General features: G+C 29.7%; 2 protein-coding genes across 5 annotated transcripts; one reads left to right on the top strand and one right to left on the bottom strand.

The window, feature by feature from the left end:
• The first annotated feature begins 2,173 nt into the window (after window positions 1-2,173).
• On the top strand, window positions 2,174-15,771 carry LOC148232425 (protein rolling stone-like). 4 transcript variants are annotated; one of them, XM_088192945.1, is made up of 5 exons: window positions 2,174-2,228; window positions 5,574-6,008; window positions 13,040-13,156; window positions 13,228-13,417; window positions 13,488-15,771. In XM_088192945.1, exons 2-5 carry the CDS (start codon window positions 5,684-5,686, stop codon window positions 13,729-13,731), a joined length of 876 nt encoding a protein of 291 aa, XP_088049071.1. In that variant the 5' UTR covers window positions 2,174-2,228; window positions 5,574-5,683; the 3' UTR covers window positions 13,732-15,771. The 4 variants fall into 4 exon arrangements, with proteins under 4 accessions (XP_088049071.1, XP_088049069.1, XP_088049070.1 ...); XM_088192943.1 differs by having other exon boundaries at window positions 2,181-2,302; XM_088192944.1 differs by lacking the exon at window positions 2,174-2,228 and adding an exon at window positions 3,356-3,512.
• Window positions 15,772-15,924: 153 nt separating this feature from the next.
• Window positions 15,925-19,796, bottom strand: LOC148232424 (uncharacterized). Its single transcript, XM_088192942.1, has 9 exons — window positions 19,707-19,796; window positions 18,943-19,382; window positions 18,437-18,706; window positions 18,082-18,368; window positions 17,826-18,015; window positions 17,578-17,758; window positions 17,270-17,513; window positions 16,496-16,679; window positions 15,925-16,077 (listed from the first exon to the last, which is right to left on the bottom strand). Exons 2-9 carry the CDS (start codon window positions 19,360-19,362, stop codon window positions 15,991-15,993), a joined length of 1,863 nt encoding a protein of 620 aa, XP_088049068.1. The 5' UTR covers window positions 19,363-19,382; window positions 19,707-19,796; the 3' UTR covers window positions 15,925-15,990.
• Between the last annotated feature and the right edge of the window lie 2,948 nt (window positions 19,797-22,744).

Here is a 22,744-nt window from a genome sequence, read left to right as displayed (position 1 = left end):
CGCCACAGTATGAACGGTGTATAATAAATAATACACGTAAACAAAGCAAATATATTTATTTATTTTAATAAAAATAAAAATTGAATTTGCTCCGATTGATTTTCGTGCCGCCGGTAATGCATTCTGTTGTTTCGACCAATAAAAATAAGCATTCAAATATAAAACAAGATGGCCGACAGTAACGTGACAACAGTTGTAAATAATTATTATTTATAAATAAAATTTTGCTACGCGACAATAATTTTCATTAATTCGTTATTTGACTGAATATAAATAATCGGATTGCAAATTACCTAGGTGTGTTATAACTATGAAAATTAAATATATACATAACCTGTTGAGGATAAGAAGAATACATTGATTAAATTAGATAAACAATCATAAAACAATCTTCGTAATGAAATCTTCAAATTCTGAATTCTCGGCGACGGGCTCCGAGGCCAAAACGTGAGTTTTTCCTTTTATATTACATAAACATTATCATTGCTTCTTATTTAATGCATATATGCGTTAGATTTTACTGAACGTTTAAAACGGACCTAGGTAAGTTTTAAACGTTCTAGTTGATTAATAATTTCCCAATAATTATTTTCGGGTACAAACTCAAAAAACTATTTTTTTGCAGCTTTTTTGTTGTCTATCCATTCTCTTGATATTATGATTAACATAGAAAATCCATTTCCTACGGCAGATAATAATTATCTTAAAAAATATTTTTTAATCCACAAAGTATTTGTCTTTCGCTCAATTCGTGCGGTACCCAAAAGTCTGCTGCGAGTGTCCAAATAATTGTTTGTGAATCAGCTTCAACAATGCTTCAACTATAAATAATGTATTTAGAACCTCCACGTGGCTCATTTTAATATTGCCAATTTATATAGCCTTATTTTTTTAGTTCCAACTCGTACAAAAAAAATATATAATTATTTGTTATGAACGTTTGGTTTCAATCACATTCCGTTTCTGATTATCAACATTTTAAAATTTGTTTAATAATAATAATAATTAAATATAGAAGGGTTCTAATCTCATTTATGTTTAACTGACAATACATATGAAAGTTATGAGTATGAATCATTAACTATAAAATCGTGATTCAAAGATAAAGGTACTTGAATTTGACGTCATGTTTAAGAAAACCCAAGTGTTCCTATTTTAACTAGTATTTAATTTGTCATTCAGACCTTTGAATTCTTATGCTTTTTATTAGTCACACTAAATTTGTAATAAAATTAAAACCTTTGCTAAGTTTAATTTTAAACTAACTGTTTGCAAATATACGATTAAAATAACATTAAATTGAATGGTCAGTATCTCTTAAATTATATGGTCAGTTAATAATTATAAATGATAATAATAAAATTATCATAATCTTTAAATATTTTTTTAACAAATGGTCAGTAAAGTCATCAAAAAACTATTCGATCGATTATATATGTGTTTTATGTACAATATAAAAATATTATTAATTTGATTTTTATGGAGCCCTTTAAAATTCATTGATTTCTGTTGGATACTAACATTTAGTCAAAATACAACTAACCATTTTATTTAAAATCTAATACTCAATATCAAAAATATACTATTTTATAATAAATGACAGTTTACCAGTTTATACTGGTCGTATCTTGTGGTAATATAATGTTATGGCTTATTACATTTTTTAATATTTTTTTTTATAAATATGAATTCCAAACAAAATGTATTTATTGCAACATGACATGCGTTAGCCCAATGCGTTTTAACGGGATAAACATAAGACTGAAATCAATGTTTATAAAACTATTAATTATTAACTATTATTATAGCTTACAATGAATATACATATGTTATTCTATACGATCTTAAATTTATTTTAATTATTTATCACGGTAACCGTGAGAATATGAAATTTGTGATGATGAATAATTACAAATTCTGATCTTTTTAATATGATAAAAATAATAATAATAATAAAACACTATTTATTAATTTTTTTTATATTTATAAAATTAATTTTTATTATAGGAAATGTTGTATAGTATTATATTTAAGTGATTAAGTGATTTATTCTGGAACAGAAATAAACCGAGATCTTTTTTTTAAAAACACTGCAAAGTTTAGTTGTTATTTTTTGATCCATCGGACGAGTTTTGCTTTTAAAAAAGTCAACATAAACCAGTCTTGGTAGAGCGAATCTTCTCAGTTGGCGAACGAACGCCAATCCAACAACACGTTATTTACAATAGGTTGTATTTTTATTAAGTATTATTTTATGATATAGTGTTTTTATTTAAACTGCATATTTACCAGAAAATAGCACGTGAGTAATCAATTTATACAGTGATTTTTATAATATATTTCATATATTAAAAATATTTTTGAATAAACCCATATATCTAGTATATTTAATAATATTGTATAATGACATTAAAAAAATATTTTTGCCATAATCCATAGTTTCTAATAGGAGGAAAGCTATTCTATGAATATATTGTTTATTAATCTTCCGCTCTCTTATGCAAAAATAATTTACATATATATATAATATGACACACTTAACTTAACATTAATAGATGTGCGAAAAAGATTTTTTATACATATAAACACATTTAAAAAAATTGATCATCAAACCAAAACGCTTGTGGTTCCGCATTTTTACCTTGCACAATTGGCAATTTGCGGTTTTAAATTTGTAAGATGAACATTTATTTTACTATTTTTCATTATAAAAAAACTGTGGTTTTAATATGTATTTAACAAGAATTATATTAAAGTAAATTCCCCTTATAAAAAAAAATACAAAAAACGTTAATACGCACACGGAAATAATACGGATGTTCTATATTTTTATTTAGAAAAGTTTTATGACGACCGAGGATATCCTTTCTACTTTTATTTATTTATTTATAAAAATATATAGTAATTTATTATTTGCATTTATTTTCTTCAACATAAACTCAATAGGTGCCACAAATTAAATATCAAATACGAATAGTTCATTCAACTATGAAAGTAGTTCATTAGATCGATTTTCGGGTTACTTTTAAATGCTCCTTACTATGTCGTATTGTATTAATTTTCTTCATAATGTATTTCAATAAAAACTTTTATTATATTAAGTGTTTCATTCATTAAATTAAACGACAATAAGTCTTTTCAATGAGGAGCTTTTGAGATCCAATTTTTAGATTATATTAAATTAATATTGATCAAACCATGTCCAATTTAATCATACTTAAAAGCTTGTCCATTGCTTTTGAGGCTTTTAAAAAATATATTTTCCGTTGTACTTGTATACCTACATTTCTGCGGTTTATGAGTAAGCATTCGCATTGTTAAATCCGTCTAAGGAAATGTTTTTAATGTACGCACCTATTCAATGAGCAGTCTGTTCTTGTACACCGTCGAAACGAGACGTTCTTTATTTTTTGGCGATACGTGCGATAAAAATTCACAGTTTGGTGAATATCGTGTTATATAAATAAATAACGAAACAATACGCGTATTGTGTAAAAGAGGAAGAGTTAAAGGTTCGTTTTAAATATTAATGTAAGTGTTTTTAATTGTCGAAATCTGTACTATATTTTTTTTATTATCAAACCGTGAAGTTCATGAACTATGTGATATTTTAAAATTATTATTGTACACTAAAATACAATGATTAACTGTTTTTAGTGTATCATTGCTAATCAATTATTGTTATTAATTGAATGAGGTTCATTGTTGTATTCTAAAACAAATATGTAATCATTTATTCATTGACCACCAAACATTAACAAGTTGTTTCAACCAAAGTTAATGTATGCGGATAACTTATTTAAAAACTAAAATTAATTTTTGAGAAAAAATTCACAACATTCTCACTGCGAGGTCAAATGAAAATGTACATCTTACCTTAAAGAGGTATTGAGCTCATTGTACAATAACAGCAAAAAAATCTGTATGCACTTATTAGTTACCATGTTATTTAATCTAAATTTTCAAGGTATTCGGACTTTTGAGTAATCTTTTTCACCTGCGCTACTAATGGCTTTAATAAGATAAAAACATTATGTATGTCTGGACCTGATTTAGTTTTTCAGATATTAAATATGCCTTTGAGAAATTGAAGACTTCTGGGTCTGGTATGGTTTCGGTTACATTTTGAAAGGCAACGAAATCAGTTTCACTGCCCCACTTATCTGATTCTCAAGACGTCATAATTTCCTGATTTTTGTGAATGCACAAAAATCACCCCTATTCATGAAAAGGGTGACAAATTGTGCATCAACAATGTGTTGTCAGCTTATGCTGAATTATTACATCTTCAAGTACTTTCGGTTTTGTTGAACCAGCGAGGTGGTTTTAATTCTAAGATCACCAACTTCCTCTCTGTCACCAAAACAGTGACACGGAAATACAAGTAGACGTCATTTACAGTGATTTTTAAAAAGCTTTCAACAAAGTTTGTCATATGTTATTAGTAACAAACTTGCTGGAACTTGCTTTCTCGGATGATCTCACTCGATTAGTTTTGAGTTAGTTTGTAAGTTGTAACCTATGGTTGCCGATTGTCAAAATAATATTTTATCTCAAAGATAAACCCTCTACTTTTCTCATTATTTATGAATTAATTTTAACTTTATTTTATATACCTAAAATTTTAAATTGTTTAAATATATTCAATTAAGTGCAGACTTTTCTCTACAGAGTGATTTAGATTTTCTATGGGGAGTTGAGATTACGTCAAGTGTTGGTAAATGGCATATTATGTGATATTTCTGACCTCATTCACCATCAGAATATTCCTGAAATCTCTATCGCGTTCTCTTCTAATGCCTTTGGCTATCGCCATCCAGCTTCTTAATACGCTTGCATTTCACATTGATCTACTTAACGTCTACAAGAAGTTATTATTTATATTTTTTCTATATTTAATGGCTTACGAAAGTCTGAGTGGCTATTGTGCAATCTTGGGTGCTCTGCCGGTTATATGTTTTTTGGCTTTTATTTATCAGTTTCAATTATCATGTTAATTTTATCATGCTTTGAATGTAAAATCAGATACACGTGAGCCACGAATAGTTTCATTTTTTACATTATATCTTGTAACTTTTTACGAATGTAAAAACACCCTTTTTAAATAGATAACAATAATCTGCTGCTCTGGAGATCTTGATTGCCAATGGGTAGGTTTGGGTTTGAACGGATGGCATTTAAATTTGTATATACTACTAATTTTTGATGTTTTGGCAAAAATGACACCGTCGTGATGCCACTGTATTTACCAAATATGGCCGCTTGCGATTTTTTTCTACCGTTCCAACGGATAAAGAGAACAGTATAATGTAAATTTAGATCTGATAAAGGCAGATTCGCTACGTGAGCTGTAAACCATTTCAAATAGTGCATTGCACATAAAAGTATCATATTATTATATTATCATAACATATTTTCTATTTTATATTATCTTTCCACTCACTGTGCAATATTTGTGGCACACCTTGACCTTATCTACTCAAGTAAAAAAACTCAATTAGCCGAGATCTAATATTCCATCTATAAAACTAGAGCGTGCATAATTTTCTAATAATTGTTTGTATTTGTTACAGATGCTCCCTGGAGTGTGCAGATTATTCTCGCGCTCCAAATCGTGATAAGTGAAATTGTTAAAATAGCATGAACCCTGTGATAAATCTGTGATATTTAAAAATTATAAAAAATGAGTGAAAAGGGTTGGAAGAGGCACTTCCAAGGACGTATGTTCTCACTAGAGCATGACGATCCAACGAGATTTGTTCATGGACCATGGAGACGAATCAATAGAGTATCAACACTGTTCCTCGTCTATCGCATACTCTTATCGTTAATCCTAATTGGATTTCTTATTTGGTCCTTGGTGGTCAACTGGGCTACCGGAAAATGGTTCATATACTTCACCCACTGGGGCTTTGGAACTATCACTATACAAGCCACGCTGGGAGCAGTACTGGTAGCTATGGAGTACAGAAATCAAAGGTCTTCTATGGATCAAATCTCTTCTTTAGGTAAGGCACTAAAATGTTTAATATCGTATTGTATGCTTAATATTAACAATTTTATTAAGACGAAAACCATATAATAATATAATATTTACACGTGCTTCGGAAAAATCCCACAGATTTCCAAGTTAAAATATATTTTTCCTCATGTGCAGATGTGCTTACAATAGTGTAAGGTCAATATTAAAAAAATCCCACTATTTGTATGAAATGTAATCATTGTCTTATTACATATTAAACGTTTATATTATAGATACCATATCTTGATAATAACATATTTAACCTATTTATTTATATGACATTAAGTACTTAACTATCACTTAAATTGCACTTAGTGTATATGATTTTTTTAGTATATATGCCAATTAAATATATTTAATAAATAGCATTTTATTAAAAAATAACGAAAAGCAGAAAGGAAAGAGATTTTTCTGGGATTTATATAAAATCATTAAATTAGCATTATCATATGCAAATTATAAAGTATAATTCAGCCGAAACTCGAACAAGCGTTACAAACATCAGGATATTATATAATATGATTAATACTTATGAATATTTAAGTATTTATTGCTTATTGATTTGTATTATTCCATAATAGTATTATTACATGATTATCTAGTAATAATATTACAAAATTGCAGCATTGGTTTTCATCCATTTTTTGAACGCCTCTAGTTCACTTATAAATAAAAATCATTTGGGAGTTATATTTTAATAAAGTGGGATATAACGACTTTTATGCTTTTAGTTTTAATCAAATTTCCATTAAGGTTTTCTAAGCTCCCCACTTTTATTTTTAAAATGGCGGCTATTAAAAATACACTGTATAAATCTTATATAGTAAAGTATAGGAGTTGTGAAAAATGTTATATAATACATATCAAAATAAAAGTAGGACTAAAATAAAAAAGTTTTTTTACATATACATACATATTTATAAACATAAATTTAACGAATTCTTTCGGACGATTTTTTTTTTATATTATAAATATAATTATATATGTATATATTTTAAACTATTTTCGATTAAGTTTTGAATACCATGTTTTAGAAGTCACTTAACTTAAACTTAGCTTAATTTATTAAACAATTATTCTGTTTTTATTTCTACAAAATTGTTTCTGTAAAATTTTACAGAATAAACAAAAAACTTTATGAAAAACTTGAAAATAAAAAAATAAAACAATATCTCAATTTTCTTGATATTAAATTTTGGTGTTTAATTTTTTGAGCATGTGTATTTCGATTAAAGTTACAATATGACATTGTTAAGTCATTTTTACTCCAAACTGGAGTTAAAAAAAATAATATTTATAAAATATATTTTTTTTTTAAATTGATTAAGAATCCATTTTTATGACCAAGCCGACTAACTTAGTAGTATAAAATACAACAATATTATTCTCACGCATTATTTAAACACTACATAAATTATTTAGATTACATTATTTCTAAGCGTAACGTAGCGATGACATTTATTATAACGAGAACAATTAATATAAAATAAAACTTTTTCCTAAATTATTTTTTCCTAATTTAATATATATATATATATATATTAACCAACGCTAAATTAGTAATTAAAACAATCAATATAAGGTCACTGATATTAATTATTCTATGAGAGACTTAAAAATTGACGGTTATATATTATACATAATGACTTTAACATCATCCTTGGATGCAAATATTCTTCAAGGTTCAGAGTCTACCGGTTTTCCTGATTCTAGAAAATTTGCAAAGGCGAAAAATCCTTGTGGTCAATGACTTAATGAATGACAATATAATAATAGCTTGGTATTGCACTGGCGACCTGTAATACATCCGTTGGTGTAGTAAATTGCCGATAGTTATTTAATAATGTAATAAAATCTAATCATTACATAAAATTCTAGTCGGCCTACTTTTAAATGCGGTACCTATAACGTAATTTTAATAGACATGTTTATCAGTTTTAAGGTTTATTAGTATAAATCTTGAGTGAGTCATACTTGAATATTAGATTATAATGTATACTTTACCTTTCATACTACTTCTATATTTGCTGGTAAACATTATAATCTGACGTTTAATAATCCATTTGCATCTCAAGCATTTAGCACATTTGCGTAAAATACTAACGTAAACAGGAAAACCAGCTTGAACACTCAAGAAACGTCAAACTAAGGACATGCAAATATACCTCATTATCTTAATTCAACGTGAATTTACACGAACCTGAATCAATACACAATGTTTTGTTTAACGTATTTTGCATAGCTGTCTTCCATCATCAAGGTTGACAATAATATTTAATGAAAGGTTTTATACAATGACGTTACAAGAAAATTGCGAGTGCGTCACGATTCGTTCGATTCATCTTCGCAGGTAAAACACGTCGAGAATGTTCAAAGCATATTCAACCCAGAATACCTTATTCATTCTTTCTTCTGGGAACATCAACAGGTATAACATAACAAGTCGATGAGTCACGCATGAGTCAAGGCTGTAAGAAAAAAACTTGGGTTTGCTCTCAAATTTGAGCTAACTTCGAACCAGTTTTGCGTTACGCAAATAACTGACATTGATAGTCAAAAAACAAGCTTAATTTTCGGTTAATGACTGACCTTAATAATTATTTTTTTATTAAATTACAAATAAAACACAAAAAGTAGTTAGTAGGTAATTAGAAAACGCATTAAATAATTGCATCAATCTATTATATATTACGCACTCACACCGTCGAGCGCAAAGTTGCAATACCAGTTTTACTGTGCACTGTGTAATATCCTTGCAACTGTGTAAATTTCGCCTACTTTTTTCTACAAATCACTGATTAAAATCACTTGAATTTAATATCACACAGGCCTTCCTGTGGCTACAAAAAATCAATTAAAAAGATAACCATCTTTACATCAAGGTCAACTAAAAAAACATAATGCACTGTATTATCAGTGATTCGTCAAAAACATCGTGTGAATATGTCATGGTTGAGTTACTAAAATAATAATAGGATTACTCATTTTGAAATAATGATAAAAAATATTTTTCATCAGATTAAAATGTCAATGTGTATCTTAATCTGAGCCTATTTTATTCTCAATGGCTTATATAAAAAATGTAAGTTGATTGTTTATAATTTTTGTATTATTTGTAAATATCATAAAACTTAGACGCATTATATAAACATATAATTTTGTATGTATTTGTATTTTTTTTTAAATTAGTATTTAATTAACATATATACATAATCACTATCGTCAGGCTCAAGTGGACCAGCAACGCGGTTTTCATCCGCATCGTTCCACTGGCACTAGCCTTCTGTTCCTTTCGAAATCGGTGATAAAGCCCAACGATTCTAAAATTCAAGCAAATGTACTCTATAGCAACTTTCAATAGGCATTTGGTTGTCAGATTGAAATTTTTGCTCTCCTTCAATATATTTTCCCTTAAATCTTCATTATTTCTTGATTCATAAAGTTATTTCTAACCACAAAAAAGGGTTTTAAAATGTATAACGCAAATCTTTGAAGTTGTTTGTTATAATTCTTCACAAATATATCTATAATCATTATCGGCAAGCGCTAGTGGACCAACAACACCGTTTTCGACTGCGTCGTTCCGCGTATATTAATCTCCTGTGTCTTTCGAAGTCGGTGATACATTCCTTTATCGAGATCTGAACGTCTAATGATTTTATTTTGTTGAGACAAAGATTATTTGTCTGTATTTCTCTCTCAAAATAAATATAAAATATTTGATTTACTGATAAATGAAGCTAGTACAATTATTTTTACCAGTTAAAAAAGCGAAATTTGTGTCGTATAGTCAGTGGCATAGCTAGGGTATGTGCCGCCCAGGGCGATCCTTAAAATTGCCGCACCCTCATACATTTTTTGCAAGGTCATAAAATCATGATTTCTTAAAATGATAAATTGGTTATTATTAAGCTCTTGTTATTCGTGGATTTATATATGTTTAAGTGCATTCAGGGTTAAGAACCACACTCGACGATCCCATCGCGAATATACCGCCAAGGGCGGCCCGCTCTCTTCCCCTCCATACCTACGCCACTGCGTATAGTATAGATGAGTGTGGTGTCATTGGAGAATTTATGCTGTGAGCTTTAGAGGGTCATAAAGTGTCGCGATTACGTCCCTTGTTCTTCACTGTTGTGTCTTAAGAGTGCTCTCTTTGTAAGCAAATGATTTGTCACTTCTTATGACGCATTAGAGTAACTCAATTTAGAAATTTTTGTTGAAAATTCGAGAGCTTAAGAACGAATTTGATCGATACTCGTTTTATGTCAGTCAAAATTGCTTTACATTATTCCTGACGGTGATTCAGCGATTACTAAGCAATTTTCGTTAGTTGTTAACCTACGAAGTTTTTTTTCACAAACTTCGACGTCTACACTGCTCTTTTGAAAATGTTTATGTTATTCAAAAACTCTTCATTTCAACATATAATTTAAGCCAAAAACTTTTGCAGTATTTTACTGCACCTAATTCCATTTTTAGTGCAAATTATTTTTAAAATAAATACATTTTTAAGCGTGACAAAATGCGTTATCAACTAAGCTATAAAACACAAACTACGCGTCTTTAATATCAAATTGTTATTAATTATAGTATAATTAAAAAATGTGTTTACGTGCTAGGTGCATTAACGTTAAGTTACATACATAAAAATAAATATAGATATATGTACTAGATAAAACCGTTCCTGCATATTTAACATGACTGACATGCTAAAATTAAAATGAACACACTGTGAAAATACACGAATTTGTATAACAATGACAATTATGTGATAATAATAACAATAACACTTTTTCTAGTATATATTTTTTTTTAATATTGTAAATTTGTACATGTGTGACTTTCGAAACATCCTGTAGTTACAAACATATTTGCCATGCATATGTATATCGTAATACCGGTGGTGGAAGCGATCTCCAAAACATAAAAGAGTTGTGTTATATAAAAATTAGAATAAAAATATATTTAGCTGGAATAGCGTAACAATAGAGTGCCAGCCTCATACCCATGGGCCACAGAGGCAGGTGGGAGTAATTTCTTATCTTGTATTTTGTCATTTAATGAAATACTATGAATCTTAACCCTTTTAGTGCCAAGCGAAATTGAGCGGTATATGCTAAAAATACCAATTGCTGTTTTTAATATTTAAGATAAATATTTCTGTATTTTTTTTTGTGTGAACTTATATTTATTATAAGAACAAAATAAAATCTAGTTAATACAAGTAAGTACTCAAAAAGTATCGAAAAAAAATATTTCATAATTTAACAAAAAAAATACAAAACTAGGAACGGACACCCGCGTCCTAGCGGCATTCATGTCGTCGTTCGTAAATGGACACCGGCGTCCTTACTAAATAACTGACTGTCTGACTGGTCAACTTTTGCCCCATCCCCCTCCCCTAGAATCCTAATATATCTGCTTTATTTTAAAGTAATTATTTATATGGCGTACCACACAAATATATATAAAAATTTCAGTACGTTGTAGTAATATATCATGCAAGAAATAGTCAATCAAATAAAATTGCGACGGCATAGTTGCAACATTAATTACCTCTCAGATTTCGCGTGCAATATCATACATTACATAATCAGGCGTAAACGAATGAGTGCAATTATTAAGAACATTGCTTTCATTGCAAATCTATCCGTAATTATTGTCAATTTAAATTTCCCACACCACTTGTTCACACAACGGCCGTTTCACTGCAATGTTAGTTCAATTTACTGTGAGTAGATTAATAAAAAAGTACAAAATCTATATACTTCTTGATCTTAAGATTCGATTTTTCTATTAAACGCTAGCATGAATACGTGCCCTTGTTTAATTAGCTTAGCAACTGCAGAAATAATCACATATTCTCTATCTGAATCTACTTTTTTACTATTGTACATTACTAGCTATAACAACAAAAAATGTATTTGTTGCGTTCTTTAGATTCGGTAATTGTTTCGCGTCTAAAAACCATTCCAACTTTTATACGCTGTTCTTAATAGCATGAATTGATGTCAGCTATGAGGAGCTGGTCCGGTTCGTATCAGTTAATTTTAATATAATTGTTTCTATGTATTATTTTAATAATATATTTATTTTTGTATTGAAATAATACAATATATTATTTTCGATCATCGTGACGCATTGGTGTAACCTGTTAGGACACGGTGGTCTTAATTTAATTTAATAAAAAAATAAGGGAATTCCGCCGGTGACATGAAAGTTAGCCGATTTTTGATCGATCACATCCACGGCGACTTCAGGTCTTTTTACAAAGACAGCGAATCCGCATTTGTGCGAATACTCTAAAATACCGCCTCAGGCTTGCCTTTCTTCGTTTAAAACTTGCTCTAATGTAAAACAACCAACATTTGCTAGAGATCCCAAACATATCGCTTCTCCGGAAGAACATTGACGCATGTAATAAGGATTACACAGTTCTTCAGAAATTGCAATTAAAAATTTCAATTGCATGATTGGAATTATTTAGACAATAAGGAATAACCTAGAAATAATGAATTATTTATTCATTCATTATTTCCAGGCTATCATCGCATCAATAAAGAAGCCTTGGTTCATCTTTAATAAATCTCCAGTATTACCGATTTCCATCAATCTGATTCATCTACAAAACCTGATCGATACTAAAATTTTGCGTTCTATGAACGCATTATCTTCAGGCAAATTCGTGACAATTAACTCAGTGATGTGCAGTCATCAAATAATTATTTGTCATGATGTGGAATGCACATTTAATGACAATTTCAAAACCGCATACATACCAAAAATCTTACCGAATGTTTCCGGATGGAGTCATTTAATGTTACACATTTGGCGTGCTGACAAACAATATCAAGATATTATCAAATACACTAATTCTTATATGAATATATGAACATATATAAAGACATTCTAGATAAGCACAAAATATCAATAATATAAAAGATCAATGGATTTCTATGACACTACTACTGATTCTCTTTAAAAAAATTAACAATTATTTTATGTTTCTTTCAGATATAAATGGCGGTGGTGGAATGCCTTTAAGTTATAAAATATATTGGATCCTCTACAATATAACTCTACCTTGTGCATTATTCATCACCATATTGTACTGGGCTTTAGTTTATAATCGTAAGTAAATATAACAATAACTGTACAAAATATAAAATAAATAGAACATAACTAACATTTTTTTTTAACAGCAAAGAATGTGCCTGATGGACCGTCCGATTTAAATTTCGTCATGCACGTTGGTAACTCAGTAGCAGCCCTTGTAGAACTGATTATTGGAGGGCTTCCATCTCGATTACTTCACGGTCTACAACCCTTGTTCTTCGCGATCAGCTATCTGGCATTCAACGGCATCTATTACGCTGCTGGTGGAACTGATCCGTTAGTATTCATCTAAAAATCAATAAAATATAATCTAACGTGATTTTAATATAAACTTCATAAATTACAGAAAAGGAAATCCTTGGGTGTACGAAGTGTTGAATTGGAGCAACGGAGCAGCTATAGCAACATTAATAGCAAGTAGCGCCATTCTCATCTTGCTATTACACTTATTCATAACGTTGATGGCCGGATTGAGGAGTCTCACAGCTAAACGGTTAACTAAATCGTCTCAAAGACTATCCAATTGGATCACACCTCAAACTCTAAGCACGGGAACGTTTAACAAGGCGTTCATAGTAGACAATGCTTGATTACATTCCTATATATTTAAATATATTATAATATTATGTAAGTGTAACATTTGATTATATTAATCAAATATTTTTCTTTGTGTAAATATTTATTTATAGTAAGTAGTAAAATATTCAAATTTATATAAATAATGTATTTGTTACAAGAATAAAAATAATACAATTATGTATTTTTGTCATACATATAAAAAAAATAATCTCTAAATCAGCACATTTACTTTTAAGTCTACAAAATAAAATAAATAATTAAGTAAAAAATATGTGACATTAAGAATCAATATTAGATTTGTACATTTTTTATATACAGTGGTGGCATGACTTACGAGTTTAATTCGTTCCGTGACGGAGCTCGTAAATCAAAATATTAATAGTATGTGAAATCAATTTTCAAACAAAGAAAAATTGAATTTGATAATGGCAATTGCAATGGTACATACATACTAACTAAATTAATAAGTTTAAGTAACGCAATACTTTTTTGCTCGTATGTCGAGTCAAATTTATAAAAAAATAATTTGTTCATATCTCAAAAAACTCATAAGTCAAGGTTCCACTTTACTAGTATTGTATCATTATAAAATTAACAGAGTATATATATAAGTAATTTAAATTTAATCTTTTTTATTTATTAGCTGCTCAATAAAATATTGTTGTATTTTATAAAATCATAGTGTTATTATATTAAATAAATATATCGACATTTATAAATAAAAAAAATAATAAATAAATTGAACCAAGTTTAATAAATAAAATATGTATTTCACTCATAACTAACTTCATACAAAAATCTGTAAATCAGACAAATTTTACCTACCTTTTAAAAAACATTGTAAAATTGACGTAACTTTAAATATAAATAAGTCTGAAGTCAGATTGTTTGTATTTTATTATTATTAAAAAAAGACTAACTTGATTTTCAAACATATACATATTTTAATATCAAATAAAAATACGTCCAAAATTAAAATGTATATGAACATTATTATAAACTTACGATAATGCTGTTTAGTAAATTTAGCTTAAAACAAATAAAATATATATTATATATAAAAGTCTGATATTGATTCTAGACATCACATATGTATAAATGCAATCCTTTCTGAAAATCAGGCAAAAGCCTTTAATGGAATTGCTTTCTATATTAATAGAAATTTTAATACTGCAAAAGCCAAACGTAAACATGTATAACATACAAACACACTTAATTGGCTGTTAGCAATACGCAGTATCTAATCGTTGAATTAAAGGCAATCGCTTTATTACCCAATTAAGTTGATTCCATATTAATTTTAATACCATTTTTGTTGAAACGTCATGTGTATGTTTTACTAGTGACATATATGACATTTATCTTCAATGGTTCAAATTAAGATGCATTCAAACCGATAAATAGATACCGTAAAAAGACCATGAGACGATGCAAACTATTAAACCGCACAAATCCTCAAGGTCTCTGACTATATACTTATATATAATATAAAAGCAACAATTTTTAAATACATAATTTGATCATAATAATAAATCAAGGCTTCCAATACAAACATTATTAATGTATCTATATTAGAAAACCTATAAATTGTGACAGTTTCCAATACAAATGACTTGAAAAAGTAGATGTTTCTTTTAGGTTCAATAAAATAACATTCTTACGTATTAACAGGAATGTTTTCTTATTCTTATGACATTGAATAAAGATATGTATACATTTACTATGATATATCATCGGCTTAGTGCTAATCATATGTATTATAATATATATACCAACACTATTTCAGATTTTAGAAAAACTTGTAAGACTAGAAACAAAACTATCATAAGACAAGTTTATCAGAATTTGATAAATAAAATCATCAGATTGATCTTATCTAATGAGTGCAACGCATCTTGATTGTAACATCATGTATGTTTCTAAACGGTAAACGACGATAACCTAATCTTTAAGTATCCACATAACTGCCAAAATCGACATATATACTTAGACAATCAATCAACAGAATACTCAGTTTTAACAATCTCAACAAGTGTTAATACTTAATAAGGTTACACATATTTATAATTGACACACAGCAACAGTTTTTTAAACAGCACCACAACAACGATTTGTAAACGGACAAAATTGTGCAATAAACGTACAACATTATACGAATTACAACATCTCAGAATAAAAATTAATTTACAATATCAAATATATTATTCATTTATAGACAAAATTTATTCTTATATAAAATACATTGTGTAAAAATTGTGAGTTCATATAGTTTATGGAGCTGGATCTTCGCTCAGCAGCATCACCTGCAGAGCTGCTTCTTCTTCTGGAGCGTACAAGATCGCATCGGATAATTCTTCCTGAAATTTTCAAAGATTACTAGACCTAATTAGATTTAATCGGAGACAATGCTCTGTAACTGCTTACGCTACATGGACACAATTTTAAACTTTATAAAATCATCAATGCATTACCGTACCAATCGCATGATGCTGTCGATTTTAGAAATTACTAACGCAGCATAGTTTTGGGTTCCGGATTATTTTCGAAAGACAATCACGTCTTCTTCTGATGCACATTAAAGTATATGCTCTTTAATATGCTGACAATGCACATTGATCTATTTAATGTCAGCTACAAGGAGCTGGTCCTGTTTGTATCATTTCATTAAAATATTTTTTTCTTATATTTTGTACTACGTATTCACTGCTATAAGTTGTGTGGTACATACCCTACATAATGCTATATAAAATTGATTATAAAAAATAATAATTATACCTGTAGCAATAGACTATTTATGTGATCGTTGGATGACCCTAGAAGATCAGTGTTCAATTCAGCAGTCAAGCTGCTGACTTCCGAGCCGTCCAGTTCCAACGTCAATCCAGCGCCTACTGACAAATTGTCTCCTTCTAATCCCAATCCTCCGCAAACTAAAGGATTACCTTGTTTTTCATCACAGCTGAAAAGTACATATGTATTAGATCAGTAGTCGCTTATGCGAGGAAAATTATCCCAAATGGAGTATAATTATAGTTTTAGAACTTTCATAAAGTCAAGTCCAAAATACAAACTAAACCAACTTGTCTCTCAGGGGAAATTCAACAGAAGAAGTATTATACATACAGAAGTCGCATCTCTCATATCGCTCCACAGTTTGTCTGCACTTTGCTTTGTTTTAAAAATATAACAGCTATCCTTACCAATATAACTATGGACTTCTGATATGAGAGTATTTGTCAAACTATATTTAAATCGAATTTTGATCAATAGGAGGGCGCAAAAACAATTATCCCTTCTCAGAAGTAAAAAAAAAAAATATTTTTTGGAATAAATCAATTTATTTGTAAATGACTTGCTTTTTATTTTTTAATTTATTAATTTAAATTTTAATAAAAAAAATCGAGGGGTGGTGCTGAGTGAGATGCGAGCCAGTTAATAAAATTTAGTAGCACAACGCCGGTAATGGGTAAAAAAGTGTACCTGATCCTTGTACATATATAGATAATAAAATAATTGAAACAGGCGTACATAATCAATATTGATAATAACCTTATTTTATGTTGTAAAATATTGACATCATGACTAGTATGAGTCTCACGAAGAGTATCCAAATCCCATGGCACGTGAGTTCGAGCACATCTCAGCGATAGAGAATCATCATCGATTAACTTGATTTGAGAAATATCAGTAATACTTTTATCAATCTCAACTATGCACGAGATCTCGTTCAACACATGATCGCGTTTCTTATGAACGTATATTGAACTCTTGTTCATAAATTTCTGGTCACAACCTATGAAAGAATTGTATATTATTATGTATCTTATATTTTATTATATAGCTTTTTAGGAATATACCTGGATAATCGCATGAATAATTCCTATATGGTAGATGCCTTAATAGATGCTCCTGAAGATGCTCCGATCGGAGAAAGGCTCTTCCGCATGCTTCGCATACGTACTGCCGACCTTTACTACCAGAGTGGATCCTGGCATGTCTTCGAAGTTTACCAGATGAATGAAAGGCCCAATTGCAAGACTGTAATAGTAAATAAAGGGTATAATTTTGATTGATGATGTGTATTTTTCTAAAATAAGATGCATACTGGAAAAGTGCATTTGTATGGTTTATCGCCTGTGTGAGATCTTAAATGATACTTTAAACGGGACGGTATGGCGAAACGACGGCCGCATCCTTCCCATGTGCATACGAGTTCCTTAGGAGTGTGATCATCTGTACGGAGATGCTTTTCTAAGCTGCTCTTCCACCAGAATTTCTTCACGCATAATTTACATCTAAAATTGAATCATAGGTAATGAGTCGTCCCGTACTTATTATATTTATATTAACAGTAATATTACTCATGCATTGCATCATTCGCTTCATGATCGTCTTTTAAATGAGTCAATAAATCGGCGTGATACTCAAATTCCTTCGGGCATTCCTTCACTGGACATAAACCGGTAACATCATCGAACTTTTCATGGAGACGTTTGTGCGCCGATAGATTGTATCTTGTAGAAAATGTTTTTTTGCATCCTGAATGGGTGCAAAGATAAGGTCCATTTCCTCGTTCGCCATGAACGGTCTGATGACACTTCAACTTGTTCAACGATCTGAACTTCCATACGCAATTACCGAAGTTGCACTAAAAAGCAATTAAACGATCAATAAACATACTAAAAACAGCATCAAATAAATATTAAATAATCTCACCTCAAAAGGTCTAAGATTATAATGCATTAAAAGATGATTCTTGATCAAATATTTGGTTTTGAAGTTAGATTCACAGCCCGAATAAGGACACAACCATCTGGTTGAGGCGTCTTCTAATGTCACCTGTTTTATTTGTTCATCTGTGACACCGACGCTAAAAAGAGCGTCGTCTACGATTTTCTTAGTGTTATTGTTCCTGTGCGTTTCAGTTTTATGATCGGTTAATTTGTCTTTGCAAATAAATTCTTCAGGGCATCCTTCTATATCACACTGCAATATAACCACACGTTATTATTATACAAGAATATACTCCGGTAAATCTAAGAATGTATCGTTAAGACTACTCTACCGATTACATCGTCGAATTAAATTGACCATTCACAAGTCACGAGTATTGGGTAATATAAAGAAAGTTTAAACATTTCATAACAGTTTAATGCGAACGGCTAGTAATACATTCTTAGAACAACCAAAGTATAAATTAAATAGAATAGACCCAATCTTACCTTGAACGAACTAAGATTGAAATGCGATAGCATATGCAGATGAAGAACTGATCTATCCAAGAACAATTTATTACATTCAGCTATCGGACACAACCAAAAGTGTCTCTGATCATTACCCTCTCCGATCAGTATACTATATTCTCCCAAAGCACCCGATTCCAAAGCTGTCACTATCTTTGTGCGCTCTATATTTATATTTTCAGTCAAATTTTTAGACTTATCGCTAATGTATGAATCTAGCTTAATCTTTCTGATCGATCTGCTCGATTTATCTTTGCGAGGCTTACCGTTCGCTTCATTATCGTTATTATTTAACATATTTTCAGCAATAAATTCATTGATCGGTTCTTCATTTTGCTTTCTACGCAATATGTTCGGCTTTTTATTTTGAGGTAATGCCGGTATAATACTGTGCTGCATCTTGACGGCACGAAAAATGCCTGCAAATTATTTTAAAAAATACATATTTAATCAGAATATAGTTTCACATAACCTAAAATTTCATAAAAAAATAATTTCCCAATACCACACATCACGTGTTTCAAAACATAAGTAGTATAAAAAGAAAATAACAAGAATGTCAGGTTAACATAATATATGTGCTACTGCAATGTAAACAAATACAAGATTTGTAATAAAAACAAACTAGTTAACAAATCAGCTGTCAGTCGAAAAAATCGAGTAAAACATTGTTTTAAAAGTTTTAAAATTACAACTTTGTTAGAAAAGCGTTACAATATGTAATAATATGCATTTTGTCATACATTGGATGTGAAACAACAGGCATTCTTGGAAAGAAACGAGGACTGCGCCTCAAAGCTCAACCGTTCAGCGGTATTTCGGCCATAATGAATTTTTATGGCGACCATACATTTACATATATACATGAAAATAATTTTAATTTTAAAATAAATAAAATATATAATATTTTTTATGAATTTAATTATTTTAATAATAAAAATAATTATATTTTTTTAATCAATTTAATTACTATTTAAAAGCAACTGATACTCCTCATCATTTTCATCCGAAATTAAAACCGAACCAAATATTGTTTTCCACTACATATCAGATTCGATTAGCATTTATTTGCGTATGTTATAATTATTGGTTTTTACTCATAATTTAAACAAACTGTAGTTTTCTACAGAATACCTTTTGTGAAAGGCCACTAAAAAGATAATAATACCAGTTTTTAAAGTATTTTTGTCACAGTAAAATGTAACGATAATTGTACATTTATTACCATAAAAAATATTTTATATTTATCTAAATATTTTATTATAGCAAATATTTTACTATTTTAAATTATGTTTTTGCTACTTGATAAGAATGTAGGCGCCACGCTCAGATACCAATGGTTATGAATTCACCGCAGCGTTTGGCCCTAATGACTACGAAAGCGGGTAGCAACGTTTTGTTACATAAATCCCCGCTGTATTTATCAAATATATATATAGGCTTACCATAGGTCCTGGTTTCACACCATCGGTCTGGGTTTTACAAAATTTCCGAGATGACCTTTTTTAGCTGTCCCGGTTTAGAGCTTCATAATTATGATAAGCCTAAATATATGTTTTTGAGAAAATCTCTAACACTACTTTTATTGTACACAATTGTCTTATTGTAATTAAATTTTGAGCCGTTGTCCTATATTTACCAAAACGAGCTTCAAAATTATTTGTTTGAATTTTGCCTGGAAGCAAATACTTGAAATTTAATTCTATATACTATATTTACGGTATCAATTTAAAAACACCAACTAATAATTTAGTGTGCATTCTTAAAAAAATATCTCTTTTTCTTTATCTTTAACTGCCTTCCATTTGTAGAAAAAAGAATTTAAATAATATTGTGGGGGTTTTTCTTTAAGCTCGTGCACTAAATTAACCACGACAATTATAAGGATGAACGGGAGAAAAGACTGTAACTGAATTGTCCACCACAATAGCCCTCGTCGTAACATCGTCAATAACAATCGTAAGTAACCTATGATGCAGAAAAAATACTTCTTTGTTACGTAACCCCGGATGACAAAAAGCAGCGTTGCCTAATTTGACTTTCGAATATATCCATCAAGCCAATTTCATATCTAGAGGCGTGGACATATTTTGTTGGTTGAATAAACGAGTACAACAATTAGTTGAATGGTCGCTGCATGGTTATGATTCCGCAGAGAGCTTTTCAAACTTATTGTACTTAAAGCCGGTCTTTAAGAAACGAAGGGCCAAAAAGGAACAGACATCTGCAGACAGTAATAGGAACGTGCCATAAAGAGAGGAACATCAGACTACGAGGCACACATTGACATACTACAGGCCAAACTACGAGACCTCAGAGGATCATTCACTGGACATCATCCCTTTGCCAGCTTCTCCATTAGCGCTCAGAGAAAAGCAATACAAAAATAAATTATTACTAATTTCCGGCGTATTTCTGGCTGCGAAATCACACTCCTCCTTAGGGTAAAAAACGCAAAAATATAAAAAGTCAGTACTGAAAATTTATATAATTATAAGTTAAAAGAAATAAAAAAAAACACTAGCACTTTGTTACAAAACACTGCATACAAAAATTACAATCTCAAGCTATCAAAAAACAGAAACGCAACGGTCACGACAAAGAAAAAACGCGTACTGTCTGAATCTATTCACTTTTTCAAGTTTATTGCAAACACATGTGATTAAAACTTAACTTATTCAATGAAGTAAAATAATAAAATACTCCGTAATTCCTCGCGATCTGGGAGTTTTTTTCTATGTAGCAACACTGATGCACAAAGTTTGTATGGAAATGTCATGAAAACCAATATATAAAACCTAAATCTTATATTTAATTTTTTTATTTATTCTCCTGAAATGAAATTATATTTCTTTAAATTATTTTTTCAATATGACCTTCCTAAATCTCATAAGACGCTCGTGAAACGGTTGACGTCAGCAGACGTCCATAGAATCGAAAGGGTGAAGACATCTATCAAGAATCGATCGACTACTTTCTGTATGGAAAGATTATAGATAAAACAACAGAATACCATTAATGGAAGGCTACTAAAAATATGAAAAAACCAATACTTGAAATTTTTGGCCATAGTGAAATTTATCTGTGAGCATAAATGTATCTAAATAAAAATTTTAATTATAAAAAATAATTATGTAAAATTTTTAATTGTAAGTAAATAATTATACTAATCAAGTAGCCAGACAATAAAGTTGAAATTGAAGACTAATAAGACTGCGTCTGCATCAGAATAGGAATTTTATGGCAACAATATTGTTGGAAACACGTGACGAGTGCGTAGGATTAAATTATCTAATCTTATCAAGTGGACAATTATGCATGTGATTAAGGGTCATATTATATATGAATGATATCTTCATAACATTTAACTGTTACATAAGTTGTCCATAAAAGCAATAGAACATAAATGGAATATTTGTTTGAAATATAATATTTATTTATATCAACTTAATTTATATAATAAAAAAATGTTTTATCGGCTTTCTGTTCACCAAATAATTTTATAAAAATAGTGTATGTATATAATACACGAGAACGATTTTTAACCGAATAATAGTGCAATATAACATATAACAAACAACATCATTTACCGCATATTTCTCATTCGGTCATGTGCGAGCATTTTTTAATCAATCAACATTACAACATGTTCTCCCCGAAATGTTTAATTTGCACACGCGAAAGATGTATCATAAAATGTGGCACGTTATTAAATTATGCAAGTCTTAACACTGAATAAATTCTTCGGTGTATATAGTGAAGCGAGGGATGGGGCAGTTTG

Source organism: Plectrocnemia conspersa, unplaced genomic scaffold (assembly GCF_051122295.1).
Source record: "Plectrocnemia conspersa isolate PC_06_02 unplaced genomic scaffold, ASM5112229v1 ptg000009l, whole genome shotgun sequence".
In the NCBI taxonomy this organism is placed as follows: Eukaryota; Metazoa; Arthropoda; class Insecta; order Trichoptera; family Polycentropodidae; genus Plectrocnemia; species Plectrocnemia conspersa.
Note: the sequence above shows the minus strand (reverse complement) of the source record. Positions and strands in the feature narration are given on the sequence as shown.